At 45.0% G+C, this 20,192-nt stretch overlaps 1 protein-coding gene across 5 annotated transcripts in view; it reads left to right on the forward strand.

Moving 5' to 3' along the window:
* The first annotated feature begins 9,052 nt into the window (after nt 1-9,052).
* DENND5B (DENN domain containing 5B) overlaps nt 9,053-20,192 on the forward strand; it is a 110,604-nt gene continuing 99,464 nt past the window's right edge. For 2 of the 5 annotated variants that reach the window (XM_085229453.1, XM_085229443.1), the window contains exon 1: nt 9,054-9,340. In XM_085229453.1, the coding sequence (XP_085085579.1) occupies nt 9,229-9,340 (112 nt within the window). In that variant the 5' untranslated portion in view covers nt 9,054-9,228. Of the gene's footprint in view, nt 9,341-20,192 lie in introns of all 5 variants that reach the window. The other 3 variants (XM_085229458.1, XM_085229467.1, XM_085229441.1) reach the window with 2 other exon arrangements.

The raw sequence follows: 20,192 nt of genomic DNA on the forward strand, positions 1-20,192 counted from the left end.
ATAGATAACCTGACAAAACAAATTACACATTACATATAGAATGTCTGAAAGCACTAGGTGAGTTCTTCATAGGTTTACTTGTCCCACTGCTGCACTGGGTTAGGAGTAGGAATGAGCAGTAGCTGGCAAACGCAAAGGCATCAGGTGCATCCTGGCAGGGGAACACAAGGTGCAGCATTTTATGAGGTGAAAAAAGCTGAAGCTGTGTTAATCTATTCCTTGTACCAATGCATACTTAGTCTTCCTGAGATTAGAGGTCCCAGAGGTAAGACCAAAACAATGGAAGTTCTCATTTGTCTGCATATGTAGTTAGGGCACATTGGCTGCTCATACTGATGCACAGTCAGACAGGAGAACATTTGTGTTGCATGACAGTGCCTCAAAAGACACATGGAGTCAGACTGTTTGTGCTTCCCTGTGTTCCCTGCTCTTAAAAGAAAGATATACCTTGCTAATGCAGCTATGTGCTGCTCTGGATTTAGTTGCCTGCTCCTGCAAGGATACTTATTTGGATATTTGTTTTGACACTAAAACCAGAGAGTACATTTTTAAAGTATGCATAAGTCCTGGTTTTGTTTTGTTTTGTTTTGTTTCGTTTTGTTTTGTTTTGTTTTAACAGGTGAAGTCTCCTTGAAAAACTGGACCTTAATTCCTATAGATCTCTTAAAATAATGATGCTTGGTTGCAGGTCCCAGCAGTGCATTGCAACAATCAGCTAGCATGATTTTCCTCACTATGGAGGAAAATTAAACAGAAACCAGCCCAGACTGGTGGAAATATCTTCCTATCAATTGAACCACATCCTGTACAAACAGGTATGCTGATGGCTTTTGTTTCCAGCATCCTATCTTGAATGACCAGGCCCTGGATTTCAGTGGTCTGAGGGAAGCTGTTGGGCATCTCCAGCTTTGCAGCTGGCCCAAGGTGGGACAGAGCTGCTCAGGGTAGGAGGAAGGCCTGTAAATAGAGCTGAGGAATGGCTGTGATTGCTATCACAGCATTTAACTGCGGTTGCTCCTGTTCTGTCATGTTCAAACTGTGCTTCCCTGCAAAGCCCTGAGAGGAAGGTGATAGAACCTGCATTCAGAGGAGCTGCTCACACATGAGGGATTCTTTCTAGGCAGCCTGTAGCTGTCTAAGTCCTCCTGGATGAAATGAAGACATTCACCATGTACCTATCCTTCCTGGCTTCCTATGATAGGAAAATCCACCATACCTTCCTTCTTCTCAGGGCTGTCTTACAGCCCCTCCATTTGTGATGTTCCAGAGGTGATCTGCCAGTGTCATGACTTCAATATATTCATTAGAGCTTAGTGTTTCCCAGTCAGGACAAACAATGCCAAACAGGGCTAAGTCAGTGTTTGGTCTGGAGCAAGAGAACAGAACAGCAGCCTGGGGTCCTAAAGTAACCAGTGTTTCCCAGGCTCAGCCCTGCTTGTTGCCAGGCAGGCTGCATTCACTAGTATGTTCAAACCTGTGACTAATTCCTTCTCTCTTCTCCAGGCAGCGCTCCAGCTTCCTCCGGAAATAAACCCTGATGCTGTAGTACATTTTGTTGTCTGTTTTGAGGGCAATGCTAACACACTGGTGCCAGGGATAAGATAAGCAAATAAAGTTTTCAAGGATCTGCATCAGTTCACTGGAGGCAGTGAACTGCATTGATTCTGCATTTCTCCAGGGCCAAAGAACTGCACAGAATATTTCAGTTTCCTGCTGGATCTCAGAGCGTGGCATCAGCTGAACTCCTCCTTTCACCTTCTGTGTGGTGGTCTGACAAACAATTAGGCCCTTGTGAGGATCTGGGGACAGAAGAATTGACGGAGACCTGAGGCAGATGCAAGACGTGTGATGCTTACAGGATAGTTCCTAGGGGAAATTTTGCATACAATATATCTCCTCTTCTGGGTGACGTTTGCTATTAAGAGGGCTGTTCCAAAAATAATGCCTCCTGTTTTATTATATTTACAGATGTTGGTGATATAGCAGTAGAGGTTAAACCTTCCCACCAAAATTCCATTACATGTTGTTGCCGTATGACAGATGGCAACAGAGGGGCAGTCTGACAAAATGGCGTCTGACTTGGAAGTAGGTATGAAGCAAAAGCATGCCACTGAATTCCTCCTTGAGGAGAATATGGCACCCAGTGACATTCATTGACACATATTGAACATTTATGGAGACCAAACAGTGAATGTGAGCAAAGTGAAGCAGTGGATAGTGCATTTCAACAGTGATGCCATTATTGCTGCTGTGAAGCAGTGGGTCAGCTCCACTGTTGCTGATTTTTACAAGTGTGGCATGCAGGCTTTTGTACATCAGTGGTGAAAATGCATAGCTAGTAGCGGTGATTATGTTGAAAAATAGTGTTTTGTAGCTGAGAATTTGCTCTATCAGTGTTGTTGCGTTCTTTGTATCTGTTGTTATTTCCATAGAAATAAATGGAGTGCATTACTTTTGGAGCAACGTACGTACATTTTGGGGCATTTCAGGTTTCTCAAGAAATTTAATTGTAAGCCAGGGTCCTGCTCTATCAGGGCAGTTTTGCTCTTTGCTATTTTGCACTTGTATCCAAAGGACATGGAAAGAACTTACACCACTGTCCAGAGGAGTGGAAATACAGCTCCCTGCAACCCCAGCTGGCTTACTCATTAATGTGTTGGAGTTTAAGTTCAACATCATCAAGCACATAAGAGCTACTATTTATGCACATGGAGGTACAGAATGGTCACAAGGCTTTGGAGAAGGTCCCGGTATTCGGGCTTGTCATCAGTGTTTGGTGATATCTACTAAGTGTTAGTTTCACTGACTGTGCTTAGTCATGCAGGTGTACCCTCCAAGATGTGTTTGGCAACTCTATTCTTAGGATAAAGGCAACTCTGCCATTTTTGTGTTGGCAGGTTTCAAATGCATGCCTAGCCGGATCCATGGGGTTTGCTTACAAAACAGCTTGAACTGAAGATGGTCTTTGTGTGCTTCAGGCCTCTCCGAGTTGGCTGGGTATATCAGCAGCACACAGCGGTTTCTATCCTGGCAACAGATGATGTGATACAGTGCTCCTCACAGCACACTCAGCCCAGAGGACTCCCAGTGTAGCACTAGGTGACCTCGCAGCTCTGTTTCTATCAGCTGAGGGGTCGGGTCTCCTGCAATCAGCTGCACCCAGCCCTAGCAGAAAGCGACGGTGCTGTTGTGACCATGCAGCACAGCCATTGTGTGTGGCTGCAATGGCTGCAGCTGCTCTCTCGCCCCCAGTGCTGAGCACTGGGAGACATACAGCTCTGTTTTGTCCTGGGGAAAATTCCTGGGATTCCCCCTAACGGTGGTGTTTTGGCTTGGAGGGAGGCACTGAGCCCATTGCCACATCAGAGGGTGTTAAATGCTCCCACCCCCAAAGGATGTGCCTGACAGGAACCACTGGAATTGCTCAGCATGGATCCGGGTTTAAATAAGTTGTGGCTGTTGGGTTGCAAGGAAGTCACTAAGAAACATGATCCTCAAGGAGAAGCAAGCTGCTTTGATCTCTGTTCTGTTGTTAGATGTGAGCTCAGAGCAGAACTCCAGTACTTCTAAGCAAAAGCATGAGTGCAGGAAAGCTGTCATCAGTAGTAAGAATCCTAAGCAGCGAAGTACTTCAAGGCAAAATTTTGTTATCTGGCATGGGGAATGAGTGGCAGAGAGATATGACTGAACCTATGAATATAAATGTTTAGACATCTGCTAAAAAGCACATGCTGCAATAGGGAAAATGAAGCAGACCCTTTAGTGCTTTTAATTTGCAAAAAGTGCTTTTAGATTTGTAACATTACTCTGACGATCTCAGCATGTATTATAACAGCACGAAGCAAAGCAGCAGTCCTTGCTAAACAGGGAAATAATTCACAATGCATATTCATTTCAGGAAATACTTTTCATCTGTCCTTGGTCTCGTGTTGTATATTGGGTATGGATTTGGGGCATTTGGATTTTTCTAGCACGCCCTTGGGCTTTCAAGTGTGCGAGGATGCATTGTAATGTAGATGTGGGGTGTCTGGCACTTCTTAGTGAATAGAGCTTCAAAGGGAAGTTGGGAAATTGAAATCAGGGAAGTTGAAATCAGACTCTAATTACATTTGTACAGGGGCCAAAGGCATTTTGACAAAGAGCTTATGTGCAGTTTAGGAACAGATTTTGTCCAGAATGTATGAAAATATAGCTTTGGTTAGCGCTCCCAGTGGTATCAGCAGACATGGGACTGGCCTGATTTTTATGAAACAAAGATAAAGGAAAATTTTGTTAGTGAGGTATATGTGACAGCCTGAGTGCTTCTGCTCTGGAAGCCTTCCCAGTGCCAGAGATGATCTAACTGGGAGCACCGACCACTGGCACAGCTGTGCCTCAGCCATCGCAGCCAGCATCGCTGCAGACATGTGGTCAAGCAGCTATCCAGCTTCTCCTGCCTTTCCCCTTGCTGCAACGTGTACCTCCTTTATTTCCTTGGATCTCTCCCGGGCAAACACACAGTAAGTTGCTGGATGCTGGAGCACTGATATTAGAGGGATACGAGTTTAGAGGCAGGTGCACCTGCCCATGGTGCAACGCCAGCGGGGCCACCTGCCAAACAATAGAGCTTTGTCCTGGCAGATGTCGGGGCAGCGGAGCAGCAGCGTTGGCTCCGTTCTCCTGAGTGCAGCTGAGGAGCGCGCTGACCTGATTCCAGCAGGCTGGCGCTTCGTTGCGGCTATGGGGGATTTGGCCAAGGTCATGCAGCGAGGGAGTGATGCTGTCAGAGACGGATGGAAATCGGCGTGGTGCTTTAGCTTGATGCTAGCAGCACAACACTTCCATTAATGCATGACAAGCCGGTGATTTATCCAAGCAGCGTACTTTGCTGATTAGGTTTTATCTCAGCCTGTGCGTCTTCTGACCAGAGAGCAGAGGGCAAACCTCACAGAGCAAAATACAGGTTCTCACCTCTGGGTCGTGGCACTGAATCATCTGAAATGTAATGGCTGTGTATGATCCTGCTCCTTGCTTGACGAGGATAACACTCACCTAGTCAGTCTCTTGGTAGAGGAGGTGCGTCTTGCACACTCAGTGTAAAATCAAAGGCAGAAATGGAGCGAAGTGGCAGGCAGGAGCCCTGGGCTTTCATCATTCTGACACAGAACATGAATCTGTTTACTGAGGGTGAACTGGGTGCTCTGGCCAAGACAGTGGACAAGGCTGCAGTTTTTTGGGAACTTAGGGCCAGCAGTGGGAGGGAGTAGTGGGAAAGAGGGTGCAGGTTGCTATTCAATCATTTCAGTCACCTTGTGAAACCTCTCTGTCAAGGATCCTCTCCAAAAGCAGATAAGAGTGTCTATATGTGATTGCAATGTAAGGGCATGTGTGCAATGGATGTACATAACGTGAATAAAATGCAATGAGCTACAATAGGGAATTACAGATTTTAAAGATTTAAATTTTAAATCACAGAAGCTTCAGAGATCCTGTGGCAGAAATGCAGGAAAGTCGTCTTTTCCTTCGTTATTCTGCTGTATGAATAATAATTATACTGTGTGACAGAGGAGAGCAGTGTGCTTTTATTCAAGCTTAATCTTTATAGAGATGAGGCCAGTCTAGAAGATGAGCTACTTGCTTTAATGGTATTATAATTTGATTTAACATTAGAATATGTGCCTGCAGTATATGCTTTCCAACTAACAAGGAATTGTGCTGGAGGAAATGTTCTTCGCTTTTCTTATGGCTACTGATCTGGTTTGCTTACTTTTAAAGCCTGAGGCAGCAAATACCTTTCCAATGTTTTAAGCAGTCTTCTTACATAAGCTTGGAGAATAAAATTTCCTTTGTTTATGAACCCTGCTGTGAGATTCACTGCTGCTTTTGTTTTTCTCTGTGTTTCTGCTGTGTGCTCTCCTGTGCCCTGAGCCTAGGATGGCTTCAGTGTCAGTCAAAAAGTCCATCTTTATGAGCAGCCTGTTTCTTCCAGCTATTTGTGTTCTGCATCTTGTGAAGTAGCTCACAGCACTGCAAACAGCCCAAAGGAAAGTCATCCAAAAACAGAGAACCGTCCTTCAGAGCACAGCAAACATTCATTTTCATCTTATTTGTTTTCCCTCTTTTCTACCTGACCAGATCTTGTGAATCTTGTGAGTGTATAAGTATTAGAGCAAAAGAAGAGAGGCTCTCAATGTAAAATCAATGTGGCTTGGCAGCTGGTGAAAGATTGTATGCAGGAAGCTGTAGAGCTATGATAAGGAGTTGAGCAATCCATCACTAGCAGTACGATTTCCAATTCATTGAAGAACGCTGAATTAAATAAAATGTGAAGCAACAGAATCCCAGCAAGTGAGATACCCTTCAAATAGCAGGGTTTTCCACCTCTCTGAAACATCGGGCATTGACTCCTTGTAGAAGTAGGACAAAGAGCTTGACAGACCTGTAGTCTGATCTCTTATGGCAGATCCTAAGGATACTAAGGCTTGTTAGCATTTGACCCAATTTAAACTAACAGATACTGAAAAAAAGAAGACTTGCTGAGGGATTAAGGAGAGGAAAAGCTGAAAAAACTTGACACTGGGAGAAAGATTCCCTGCAGCTGAAGACACGGATGCCTGAGGAAGAACAAACCTACCAAGCTCAAAATCTTTCCTTGCTGTCACGCTACTGGAAAACTGGCAGGTGATGTGGCCACAGAAAACTCAGAAAGGTCTTGGGTGATCTGGTCTATGCCATAAAGCTTCTGAAGTTCAGTCCTACTGCATCCCCATTCCTTGGACGAACATGTTGGAAGCTCCTTCTGCTCTGGCACTGCTCTGTATTCTGCTGTCCTGGGGCCAAGCCTCATCTCCCCAGGATTATTCTTACCTCTACCATCAGAGTGGTTCCAAACAATGTTTATCAGTATGGTGATAAGCACTTCATGTATATAAGTGTATTTTGGATGTGGGACATCCAGCCTATCCATCATGCCTTGTGGAGCTCTGAGATCCTTGGGTGGTGAAAGAAAAATATAATCATATTTCCCAGTAATTTCGATCATCCAAGATGCACCCCACACCTCAACCCTATTGGTCATCACATCTTCTCTGGCTGCAGAAAAGGTGTGAAGAAATCATGGCACAGCAGAGCATACGGTGGGACAGAACTTTGCTGGGTGATGTGAAGCAGCAAAACAACTGGACCCTGCCCTGTTGAGATGGCTTGAGGCAAAGCCGCTGTGATCTTTCCCCATGAGCAGTTGCTTGTACTTGGGCAGAAGAAAGAAGGGGCTAGGCTTGGTTTTCTGTGAAACAAAATAAACAAAAAAGTAGCTGTAAGCAGGTATCCACTCACAGAATTGTCAAATTGTTTGAGTTGGAAGGAACTTTTAATGCAGCCCAGGATATGATTGGCTTTCTGGGCTGTGAGGACACATTGATGGCTTATGCCCAGCTTGCCATCCACCAGTGCTTCCAGGTCCTTTTTGGCAGGGCTGTGCTCCATTCTTACATCCCCCAGCCTGTACAGAAAGTGGGGATTGCCATGACCCAGGTGCAGATCTTGCAGTTGGTTTTGTTGAACCTCATGAGGTTCTCCTGAGCGTGCTGCTCAAGCCTGTCTAGGTCCCTCTGGATGGCATCTCATTCCTGAGGTGTGTCAGTTACGCCACACAGCTTGATGTCATCCACAAACTTGTTGAGGGTCCACTCGGTCTCTCTGACAACATCACTGATAAAGATATTGAAGAGCAGCCCCATGCCAGAGCAAATTGTCACCCCTGGCCAGGAAGAAAAGGGTCCTGATATAACTGAGGTCCTCCAGGAGGGAGGCCTACAGTCTGGACAAGGTGATGGTGCTCCACAGTGAGAGCAATTAGTTGCGAATGAGTGTCAGACTGACTTAACTCTTACCCTCTGACCTAGAGCCCAATGAGTAGACAAGTACAAGTTAATAAACAAACCAAACTAAATAAAATAGCCTGGCTCTCAGTGCAAAGTCGAGGATGTATCTGGGCTCCTGGAACATTCCTGCTTGGATCTGGAACAGTCTGGCTTGCCACACTGAGCACTGCAGCCACCAGGATTTGTGACATGATGGAGGACTGGGGTCTTCTTTTTCCTTGGATATGTGTGGAAATTGTTTCAGCTCTTGTCTATTTTCAGTAAAGCACTAGAGGAAGATGAGACATAAAAGGCGCATTTAATTTGCAAATCCAAGGCAAGGAGAGAGCAAAGATGCCATTGTGTTGCTAGCAGGTGGGAAGCAGCAGTTCTTCTCATGCCTCCATGTAATGACCTATGCAGCAGATGAAATGCCAAATTCTTTGGAGGCATTTCCTTTTCACAGCGGTCTGTTGTATAAGGACAAATATCAATCATATAAGAATATGATGTAAGAATAAGCATGGCTTGTGGATGGAGAGAGTAACAGATTGTCAAAGAAGGATGAAATAGCACATTGCATTCTGCAAACAACCTGTTTAAAGTGTACAAGTAGTGGAATTACTGAACATGAGCAGGGAGCTCATCAGATTGGGAAAAACAGTCTCAGAACTTCAGAATCATGCAAGTCCTTTTAGAAGGAGATGCTTCCCCCCAAATTTGTCTGCCGGGGTTTTGGCAGCAAGTGACCATAACAGCAGGGCTGTACAAATGCAGATAATGCTGATTTCCTCCTGGACACAGCGCAATGGTTATTAAATCTTAAGCAACCCGAGAATGAAGAAGTGCTTTAGATTTTGCCTTGTGTATGCAACAAGGAGACAGCTGTCTGTATGATAACGGTGATATGATTAAAACCGTTTATAGTACACGAGCGGAGAACTTCTCTGCCCCACGCACATCCATCACCCGCCCTCCACAGCTCACTTCTGTCGTTCGGTCCTTCAGCCTAACAAAAACCCACCGTCCTCAGCGCCATTCCCACAGGAAGACGTTGAGGACAGCCGGAGCGCCGCTTCCCGCCCGCCGCTTTTTGTCTGGAAGCCGCCGCCGCCGCCCCCATAACCCAGCACGGGGTTGGGGGCGCCCAGGCGGGGCGGTGCCGCGACCGCGCAGCGTTTAAAAGCCCCGCGGGGGCGGACCGGCAGCGCAGCACCGCCCGCTGCCCGCCCCTCTCAGCTGACAGCGGGGTCGGAGCCGCCGTTCGGTGCCCGCCGGAGCCGCCCAGCGTCCGTCGCCAGCGCCCGGTGCCCTCCGCCGGGGATGGGGGGCGGCGCGCCGTGAGCCCGCCGCGCTGCCGCAGGGAGCCGGAGCCGCCGCCGCCGGGATGAGCGGGAGCGGCGCCCCCGGGCCCGGCGCGGCCCCGTGCCGCTTCGCCCACTACTTCGTGCTCTGCGGCATCGACGCGGAGAGCGGGCTGGAGCCCGACGAGCTGGCAGGTGAGCGGCCGGGCGCGGCGCGGGGCCGGGGAGCGGCTGCCGCAAAATGTCCGCTCCCCCCCGCGGAGGGGGCGCCGGGCCTCCGGGGAACGCGCGGTGGGGGGGGGGGGCCGGGCTCCGGTCCGGTCCGGCCGAGCGGCGGAGCCGGCACGGGCGGCAGCTCCGGCCCCGCTGCTGGACTGCTGCGGAACCCTGCAGAGCCCCGCGGCCGAGCTCGGTGCCGAGAGAATGCGTGTTCTTCCCTGTTGTGTGCTGCAACCCGGGGGGAGGGATGTGGGAAGAACCGAATAAATTAATGCAATTGCATCGCCGGTTGCCTTTCTTTCACGTCTTCTGTCTGTTCGGAAATAGTCTTCCCGCATCCTTCGCTCTCCACCCCAAAAAAATGTCACAGATCCAAGAATGAGACTATTATTGTGGGATCGTGGAGATGCTCACACGTTTTCTAAAATGTTTATTGTTGGAGAGCTTATGCCTGTCTCTGAGCACATTATGTTGGGGAAGACTGTACTCTTTTCTAAATGTCACTGTGCTCATCTAAAAGGAAACATTTAAGACAGTTTTTAGGTGTAAAGCAGGGCTGACTGTAAGCTTAGTGATGGGGCATAATTGCACAGAAGCAGAATGTTTCTTCTCTGAGTTAGGAGCCTGTAAGCACTGAGGTCCATAGGTCCCACTGTCCAAATGTGCTCCTGCTGTGGGCAAGGGACCTGTATGGGACAGGTGCAGGTGATGACGCCTCCGAGGTCTCTGGTGCTGCAGCAGGAAGGACATGGCCTTGTGTTGTATAAGAGGGAGGCCGTGTGATCTGCATTGCTGACCCATGCACTCTGATTGAAGTTCACGTTTATGCTAGCTGTAGAAGGGTGCTATGATCACCTGAAGTGCCACAGAGCCTTCCCTTAACTTAGGTGCCTGTATCTTTTCCCACTGTCTTTGCATTGAGTGCATGGTCGAGGCAGCCCTGGGGTCTGGGGCCCTGGGACTGCTGAAGCAGTCTGCCAGCTGTTTGTTTTCTAACACGTGTTGGTGACCGCAGTTGCATGTTTTGGTTTTATTGCTTTTAATAGCAATATCCTGGCTTGTGAGCCTTCGCCCAGCTGATGGCACATAGGGTATGATTTGCATAATGTGACCCATTGGGGTGTGGACGACTCAAACTCCAAGTTGCCTTGAATTCTGCTTTCTGAAAAGAGCTCACTTTTAAGGCAGCGTTGGCCAGCAGTGCGTGCCTTCTCCAATGATGACCTGGGCTTCACAACGTGCCTTTTGCTGCTTTCTGCTCAGTTTCTCAGCAAGATGCACAGGTGTGCTCTTGGGGAGCACTGCAGGTTAGCACAGTGCCCTGACTGTGTCTCTTCTGTGGCAACTTAGGAGATTCCAGCAAGACCAATTGGATTTTAAAGCTAATTGGATAATAAAAAGCATTCAGGAATTTTTGGTGATGGCAATGTGAGAGGCATCATCAACGCCTAGGAGGGCTGGGATGTAGCAAAGGAAGAATTGGAGTAACAGAACTATGATGGGACTGCTATTGGCTGTGGTATATTTTTAGGGACTCGTGACGAGAGCTTTCGGCTATCAGCTGGGAGCTGAGCAGTTGGAAGAGCTGGAGAGGAACAGGCAGTGCTGTGAGCCAGCATGTAATGCAGCCGTGCAAAAATTAACTCTGGCTTTAGATGTAGCTGAGAAAATGTTTCTGTTAAAGCTTGGGGAGTGCTAATGCCACCATAGGCAGGCGCCAGGGAGATATCATAAAACACTGTTACAGGTTCCAAAAATGAGGCTACAAGAATTCAGTTCTTAACTGGAATATACAGGCAGAAAGATGCTTAAGGGAGCAGATGGACCATTCTATAAGGGACATCCACAAATGAGGCTATTTCTTTCTACAAATGCTTTTACAGTGTCTTCTGGAATGAAACGATCCTGTTATTTTGGTATTGAATTGTATCTGTGATGGCTTTCCATCCCACCAGCCTTGCGCTTGAAGAAGCTGCTGAGGTAACTCGTGCTTCCCTGAGGAGTGCTGTCATTTAAGCTGCTGCGCAGATCATCTCTAATTTAGCAAAAAAAAAAAAAAAAAAAAAAAAGTAATTAAGAACCTGCTTATCTGCAAACACTGGAATCCCTCAGCAGCTCTAGCATACAAAGCTCAAGCACCTCTCACCAGGCCCAGGTGCTGGGTGGAGGAGTGGGGCAGAAGGTGAGCTGCAGGCCCAGGGCCTCTCCTTGAGCAGGGGAGCAGAATTTACAGATCCTCACAGGGCTTTCGGCTTCCGGAGGGCTGGGCTAGGCTGCTTGGGAAGCTGCTCCACAGCTGACTGCAAGAGAATTCATGTAAGACAGTTCACTTTCATAGAACATAATAGAATCACAGAATCTTTTGAGTTGGAAGGAATCATCTAGTCCAACTCCCCCAAAATTCTGAAAGTTATTGCTAACTTGGTAGTCCTTCCAGGCATGCAACAAAGCAACGTATGGATGATAATGCCATCAAAGCACTTGTGGCACTGTCACAAAGCTCTCTTCCAAGGATGGAAGAAGAATCTGGTGACTTGAGGGAGGAAAGGAAGCTATAAGGATTTCTTGGCATTGAGCAGTTGGAGTGGTCAGAAAAGGAAAGCAGTATATTTGACATGAAATATCTTGAAAAGCATGACATTTTCAATATTGGTTTCTCTGTGCTGCTGAACACTAAAAAGGATGAAGAATGACTTTTCTCTCATGTTCAGGGCTGATAGAAAATGCATTTCAACTTGCTTTCATCTTCATGCCCACTTCTTTCGGGTATACTCATCTCGAGACCAACAGCCTTCAAAATGCACGTGCTCAAATGAACACATTATAGTAAATACTTAACATTGCCTTAAAGAAAAATACCTAACAGTTCATTAAACTGTTTCTATTAATGTGATTTTTTTCATACTTCCAGTGTGTGTGCAAGACACCAGGTTTTTCATGGCTGTAGCTGCCATTACATTTTGCTTTGATAATGTATTAAACTTTGTAGAAGAGTTGTACATAAATACTAAATTCTACAATTTAAAAAAATAAAAATAAAAATCCAGAATACATGAGAGTCAGTCGACGAGAAAGCAATGCCTAGTAGTGAGGGAAAGAACGTGGTGTTCTGGAGGAAACGTGGGGAATTTTGTTCCCAAATGGAAGAGTGGGTCTGAGCTCTCAAGAGGTCACTGTTAGTGGAGGGGTTTGGAGTGTGCAGCGTGGGGAGTGGGGCCTGAATGGCTCTGTGGGATGATGCCCTCTGTGCTGAGGAAGGTGAATATTGCTGGAGTCTTACTATGTAAAATAAAACATTGTAGCTTTTCCTATGCATAAACCTTCCAAATTACCTCAGTGCTATGTTTATAGTTAGGAGAATTTCCAGTTATTGTATCTTGTCCAGCAAAATATTTCGCATTGTCTGGTTTTGACGAGTGTGTGAAGATTCAGTATCTTATTGTTGTGATTCACTTTATACTGTAAAGCTGTAGAGAGCTTCACCACTTCTAAGATCAGCTACTTATTTCCTCGCTGTGCTCAGCCCAGCAGCTGCTGGGAGAACTTATGGTCATGCTAACTGGGCTTGCCGAGTGTCTTGGGGAAACTAATCAGTGCTTCTACCTCTTGCTATAAATAGTTGGACATTGAGAATTAATTTCCTTCAACAGTGAAACGCTATCTGAGTTCATCATGCTGAAAAACAAACAGTGTGTGTGTTGCAGTCTGGCTAACTGTGCTTCTTGTCTACAGGCTTTTATTTTTAGAAAGCCAAAAGCTTTTAGTCTCTTGTGTGTGCTTGGCACCTGCATGCTCTTGCATTGCACAGCCTGGCTGCAGTGAGCCTGGCTCTCCACCTGACTTCCTCTTCAGCAGGTCATGCTGAAGGGCCAGGGTTCAACAAGAAAAATGTGCTGGCATTACTACACTGATGCAACGTCATGTGTACATCACCCTTTTCAAAATAAGGGATTGGGGTTTTTTTTCCTGGGCTACTGGAAATATATTAATGAATTTCCCTTGACCAAGGAATTTCTCAACAGTTGCAGTTCCTGTTCACAACTTACTCAGTTGTGACAAATGAAAAACAAGCTATGGGAGTTTTGCTTTTTGTTTTTAAAATGCAGTCTAGAGCACTGCAAATTATGCATGGGGGGAGTGTCCAGGTTAAGTGACATGCATGTGGGTGAGACTTGTACCAGCAGGGGAGAAGATGGCTCATGTACAATTTAACAGATCTTAATGTGCACCTCAGAAGGATTTGTAGTAGAATAATAGAATTGTTTCAGATGGAAGGGACCCATAAAGGCCATCTGGTCCAACCCCCCTGAAGTGAACAGAGACACCCACAGGTAGATCAGGTGCTCAGAGCTCCATCCAGCCTGACCTTGAGTGTCTCCAGGGGCACTCAAACAAAAAACTAAAGTCTTCCTTATATCCAGTCTAAATATCCTCTCTTTTAGTTTGAAATCATGTCCCCTTGTCCTGTCATACCTGCTGAAGAGACTGTCCCTTTTTGGCATATAGTCCCCCTTTAGATACTGAAAGGCTGTAGACTGCTTAGGATTTCCAATCACTGCAGAAGGATTGGGACTAACATTCCCTACTTTCATTAAGACATGATGCTCAAATACAGCACTAAATCTTCTGGGTTTGCTGCTGGAATAAGCAAGTTTCATGGATGAGGAATAGAATGGAGTGGTTGGCAAATCACTTTTTTTTTTTTTTTTTTTTTTTTTTTCCTTTGGCCAACTTACCAGAATAAGATGGGAACAGGATATATTAATGTAGGAAACCCTTTTGATAGAAATCTAAGTTGGGTTAAGATTTTATATTATAAAGCCAAAGCTTTTGACTTTGCTCTATTTAAGTAAACTGTTATTTATTTATTTAAGTTGAAGAGCATGGAGATAATCCCTGCTGCCATACAGTCTTGGCTCAGTTCTGAAGTGAAAGCAGTGGGTTTGCTCTCTTCTGCTTCTTCAAAGGTGGTGGCATGGACAACTGCCATAATGGCCTATTCTTAAACATGATTTTTTTTGCTAACTGAGGAAAAACAAAATTCCATTGTAAGACAACATGTTGTTTGTTAAGGATTTCTGAACTGTTCACTGAAGACTTAGCTTCTATATGAGAAATTCTGCAGCTGAAGGAAACAGGCTACTTATAAAGGGTTGTCAATATTATTGACAAGCATCATAGCCAGCTTTGGTAACTTTCAACAAGGAGTGATTCTCTTGGATAACAGACCATCTGTGGAATTGGTAACGGCTGTGATGTGTTAATATGCTTTAGTACTATGGGTTTCATTCTCTATCCCTCATACATGCCAGAGAGATTGGAATGCTCCTCTCCCCTGGTGTAATGCTAGCTATAAAAACTCAAAGGAAAGCAAATGCATATTGTATTCCTTTGAAAGTAAGGAACCAACCAATTGATTGGGCTGAAAAACCTGTTCTTGTATTGGTAGCCCTGACTTGCTAATGCTAAACCAAGAATTTTGTGGTGTTTTTTTTTTTCTTGTTCAGTATATTATATATATATATATATATATATATATATATATATATATATACTGAGCAAGGGAATATATATACTACCAAGGGCTGCTGTAATAGCACAGTAGATGGCATCCCACTGTTAGTGGGAATGTTCTTTTGTTTGTTTTTTTTTTTTTCTCCTGTTGTTTTGGCTTTTAGTGAAAATTCTAGTAGCAGACGTGTTTAATATTGTGGTATATAACCTTTTTCCATTCCCACAGTACTAACAGCAGTACAACCCAAGTGTTTCTAGGCATTGCTGATGGCCTGAATCCCAGCCACATTCCTGCTGTGCTGTGCCATGTCATGTCCTGCATAGGATCACCCCAGCTGTGTCCTGGCAGCTCCAAGGGCTGCCTACTTACGCAGAGCCCAGGACACGCCCCAGGAGAAGGTTCGAGTACCTTACTGGGTGTAACAGGGCCCTGTCTAACCTCACTACAGCTGGGTGTTGGTAGAGGTGTGAGGTGAGATGGTGTCTTTGGGGCCTGCTGGAGCAGAGACATGACATACACCGGTACTATTAAGGGCAGCACGAGACTGGCATTGATTTCTGTGCTCAGCTACTTGCCTGAGAAGCCTTTATGTCCTCACCAGTGACATGCCAGTGCTGCAGGAGCTGTGCCAGCACCCTGATGCTGTGCCGGAGGCCTTGGGGCCAGGCATGGAGCTCACCACTGAAATGCCTCCAGAACAAACAGCACGAGGAAACGTGGCAGTGCGAGGCAGTGATGTGAGGATGTTGTGGCTCTCTGGCCTGCTGAGAACTGTAGCAGTCAAAATACATGGAGCTTGTGGGTGTCAGTAAAATTCAGTTTTTATTTTCCTTATCTATCTTGCTACTGGTAGGAAATGTTACACTGAGGAAAAACAAATTGCGTCAGCAAACAGTGGGCCTTCACAGTCACATGAGCTATATAGATAATCTCAGAAATAATTAGGGAAGAAATGGTGATGGGTCATGGCAGTAAGAGATACTTAGGAGATGACTAATATGTATCAGACTGCTGAGGTGTCAGATGTTGGGGTGCCTGAAGAAGCTTCTGTTACATTATCAGTAGGGAAAATGTAAACGACACAATTTGTGCTTCTTGCTTGGAGTCAAACACAGTTTCATTGGGCGGTCTGATCACCGTATCTAAATGGAGAGCTTTCTGATTGGGGTGTGCTAGGCAAAAAGAAAGTGCCTGTCTGGGAATGTGAAGCCATGCTCCTTCAAGGTGTGGGGTCTTGCTTCTTCCTCATTCTTCTGCACATCAACCAAATCCACCAACAATAACATCAAAACAGATACTCAAAAGAGGGAAGTGGAAAGAGTATTCCATTGCTAAAATGTACACTTTGTAGAGTAGGCGGAAGGGCTTTGCTAATCTTAGTGACCTGCTTTGAGTGACAGTGGGGAAAAAAATAACTTTTGGCAGAGTACAGTATTAGGGGGAAGTGGTTTTAGCGAATCTGCATAGAAAACCTCTGACTGGAGAACAAACTTAAATGTTCTGTACAAAAATGCCACCAGTTCTTCTTTTGTGTTCAGGGGTGGTGCCACTCTTGTAAAACCATCTTTTCTCCCCTCTTAGAACATGAACTTAGCTTTGCTTTGCAGCCATATTATTCATCAAATTGCAACAATTCTGGGAGCTTGTATTGATATTGATTTTTGTTGTTGCTGCTGTTTAAACAAACTGTATATCCAATGGAGTCAAACTGGGCTTTGAAACTGTGCGAGTGGTGGGTTGTATAGCACAAAGGGTAGAATCTCCCTCTATCCCCTCTTTGGTGTTCTCTTGTCATGTTAAAGGCTAACATGTGGAAGGGTGGGGGGGGCTTAAGCTGAAATACCATTTTGTGTAAACAATGATAGGATTAAAAAAAAAAAGAGAGAGAGAAATGAAAAAAAACTCAATTGCCGTGGGTGTGTAGTGGCTGCTGCTTTTCATGGATGGCTGAAATTATCTGTATAAATTTGCATTTTTTTCTTTAGCTGCTATATACATAAGCTCATTTCCATGCATAGCTATTTTCATGCATAAAGCGATTGGCATGCAATGGCATGTGATGCAGTGTTGCCAGTGTTAGCAGTAGCTGTAGAAGCAAGGAAAAAGTGAGTGTGACTGAATGCTTTTTACATTGGGCTGCCCAGGTGAAAAATGTGCTTCTGGTGTCTTGTGACTGGAAAAACAAGAGGACACAGCTGTCTGTGATGAAATGGTGAAACCAAGCACGCACCCAACTGCTGATTTCCCAGTGAAACATTGATCCGATGGGCCGAGCAGCCTGCTTTTGACTGATCAGTGTGCTGGTATGACTGGAGCCCTGTGGGACATCATGCTGCCATGATCCACATGTGTATTCCTTATGCTGCTGGGAGATGGCAGACAGGATCCAGAGCCCAGATTCTCACTGCTAGGGAGGCTGCTTGGAAGCTGATAGCCCAGCCCAGGTGAAGGAACCCACCTCCCTGCTGTGTGACCAGCTGAAATGGGTCCAGAGTAATGTGGAAACACCTTCTGCTGCACCCTCTGCATTCCCACTAGATGCTCTGGAAAGAGAAAAGAGAGAGCTTTGTTTATTTATTTTTAAATTCAAACTATGAAGTATTTGAGTGAAGAATGCAATATATAACTGAGTAAATATTTAGCTTTTCATTGAGGGAAGGGAGGATTTGCTGATTAGTTGGTTATTCGTGCAGTACTGTGTGTTGTTCTTCCGTTTTTTCTTTTTTTTTTTTTCCATCAGTATTCCCACTTGGTATTTTTGTTTGCTTTATGCTGAGCAATACTTTGACGTTAATTTAAAATTCAGGGTAGTTTTATGCTGGAAAACAAAACAATAGCTCTGTTAACGCAGACTTTGTCACAGCTGTGATGCTGGCTGGAACAGGAGAGATGAATAGTAGTGCTACATTTTCTAGGATGGAATGTTTTGTTTCATGGATGTTGTGCTTTTTTTACTTATCCAATATTAGAATGTGTAAATACACTGTACCAAGTATTTGGGGGCAGAATCATACTTTTTTTCTTCTTTAAAACAGAAAGAAAGCGACCTTTGTGTAATACATGGAGATGAGATGCCAGGTCATGACTTGCAATGCTTAAAAACTGTCAGGTGTTTTGTAAAAACTGATTGTGGATGTATGCCCTGACACAGAGCTTTGAGTGGTGCGTTCTCCTGTATGTTTTGCCTTGTAAACACTTCAGCAATGTCAAGGTTTGGAAGAATGGTATTAAGGTGTCTTTAATGCACTCCTTTGCAGGTTGTCAGCCTCTGTCTTTAATGACTACCATTATGAATCTACTAAAGGGAGAATATTTATCTCTGGAAATCAGCATAGCAGCTCATCAGCACAGATGGATCACGTGCTTAGCCTTTTCCCAAGATGATGCTACTCGGGATAGGCTTGTCTTACTAGCATTTGCAAATATGTTGGCTCTTTCTGGCTTTAGCAAGTGTGATAACAGATGTTTGACTCTCTTAATTCAAACAGGGATATGTGGTCTAATGTTTCTATCTTAAATTGAGGAATGACTAAGAACTAAAGAATCCCGGTGTAAGGAATGCTATTAAGTAAGCATTTTTTCCTGTATGAATATGAACATCTGCATAGGGTGAGGCAGCTGCAGCTATTGTCTTATGTCATACTTAGAGAAAGGGGAATGGTGCTGGGAGATGTTAACTTTAACGTTAGCTGTTCTAGTTAATAACTTCTGTAGTTTCTATGCCTACGTCTTTGTTCTCTTTCTTCTTGGAGCTGCCCGCAGGGTTGAGTTGGGAGGGGAATGAAAGAGCTCAGTCTAATGCACTGATTTAAATTTAAAAAACAAAACAAAACAAAACAAAAAAAACCTCTAGTGTAATGCAGGCTGAACTTCCCATAAAAGCTGGGCCTTAATGAGCACTGACCCCTCGGCCGTGCTTTGTTCCAGCCAGCAGGTGAGGAAGAGCAGAAGTCCCTGCAGTGCCTGCCCTGGCTCTGACCCGGGGGCTCAGGGCAGCTAGTTCAGCTCTTGGGTTTTCAGCAGGAATGAGAATGAGCAAAGGTGATGTCTTGTGGCTGGGATGCATTTGTGCTCCTCGCCTGCAGATCTGTGCTAGCACTGGGGAGGAAAGGTGCTGATTTGGTCATGCCTAGAGCTGGGAATGAATTGCTCACAGCAAGTACTGCAGTGGAGTGCCCAGCATCTATTGTATTTGATAATTAAGATCTGTTAAGATCTGAAAACTACTTGCAATTCAAAATCTGTCTCCAGTTTCAGTCATCAGCTAATATTTTGTCAGTGCTTCATGTTGATGACTTCTGACTCTGTCCTAGCACTTGCCTGCAGTGTACTGAATAGCTGAAAAGGGAAGCTTACACTAAGCATCAGACCATCTGTGTTGATGATGTTGTAGTATTATCACACCCAAAACTGAGGCTTGTGTGATTGATAATGTGATCACACCAGATTCTTTTTTTTTTTTTTTTTAAAAGGAAAGAAAACCAGTGCTGAAGTAATTGGTATTCTTATCTTCTGAATCCATTGGTCAATTTAAAATCGTAGGATCAATAGGACCATGGAATCACCAAGCTTGGAAAAGACCTCCAAGATCATTCAGTCCAAGTGTTGACCTACCACCAGTATTTCCCCACATAGAGTCACCAAGGTTTAATTTTTTCAGAGGTGAAATAGAAAAGATAGGAGGATTTTGAATTTTCTTGTTAAGTTCTTGCAGCTGGAGCAGAGAACCTAATTAAACTCTCAGTAACACAAAGGCTGCAGAAAAAGGAGCAGCACTTCATCAGGCAGCACAGCTTGTGACTGTGGGCACTCTGGTGGCGACTGGCAGCAGTGTGGCTGGACCTGCATACAGCATGTGCTGTCTCCTGGGCCAGGGGCTGTATGGTGACTCAAGATAGGAAGGGAGAAGCAGGAGAGATTGGACCTAACAGGCTTGTGTGAACAAATGAGCTCATAGCAAGAGGATCTGAATTTCTGTCCCGTTGTATGGCTTCTAGTACTCTTCACCAGGATCTGTGAAACCATTATGCTGTGCTTAATGCTATTTCCTCTGGGTTGCTAATGAAGGGTATTTATTAGGGGAGCAATTCTGCTATGGCATCTACAGTGTGATAATGGGAGGTAGGAGCAAAACTAGGTTTGGCAAAAAAAATAAAAAAATAAAAAAAAAATGGTTGCACAAGAATGGTTGTCCACTGGACTGTGCTTTTTTGGTGTTTTGTTTGTTTGTTTGTTTGTTTGTTTTATTTCCCCTTAAAACTCTGTAAAAGAGAGATATATAGGAGCAGAAAGCACAGGGAAAGGGGGCTCTGC

Source organism: Meleagris gallopavo, chromosome 1 (assembly GCF_905368555.1).
Source record: "Meleagris gallopavo chromosome 1, MGAL_WU_HG_1.1, whole genome shotgun sequence".
Classification (NCBI taxonomy): Eukaryota; Metazoa; Chordata; class Aves; order Galliformes; family Phasianidae; genus Meleagris; species Meleagris gallopavo.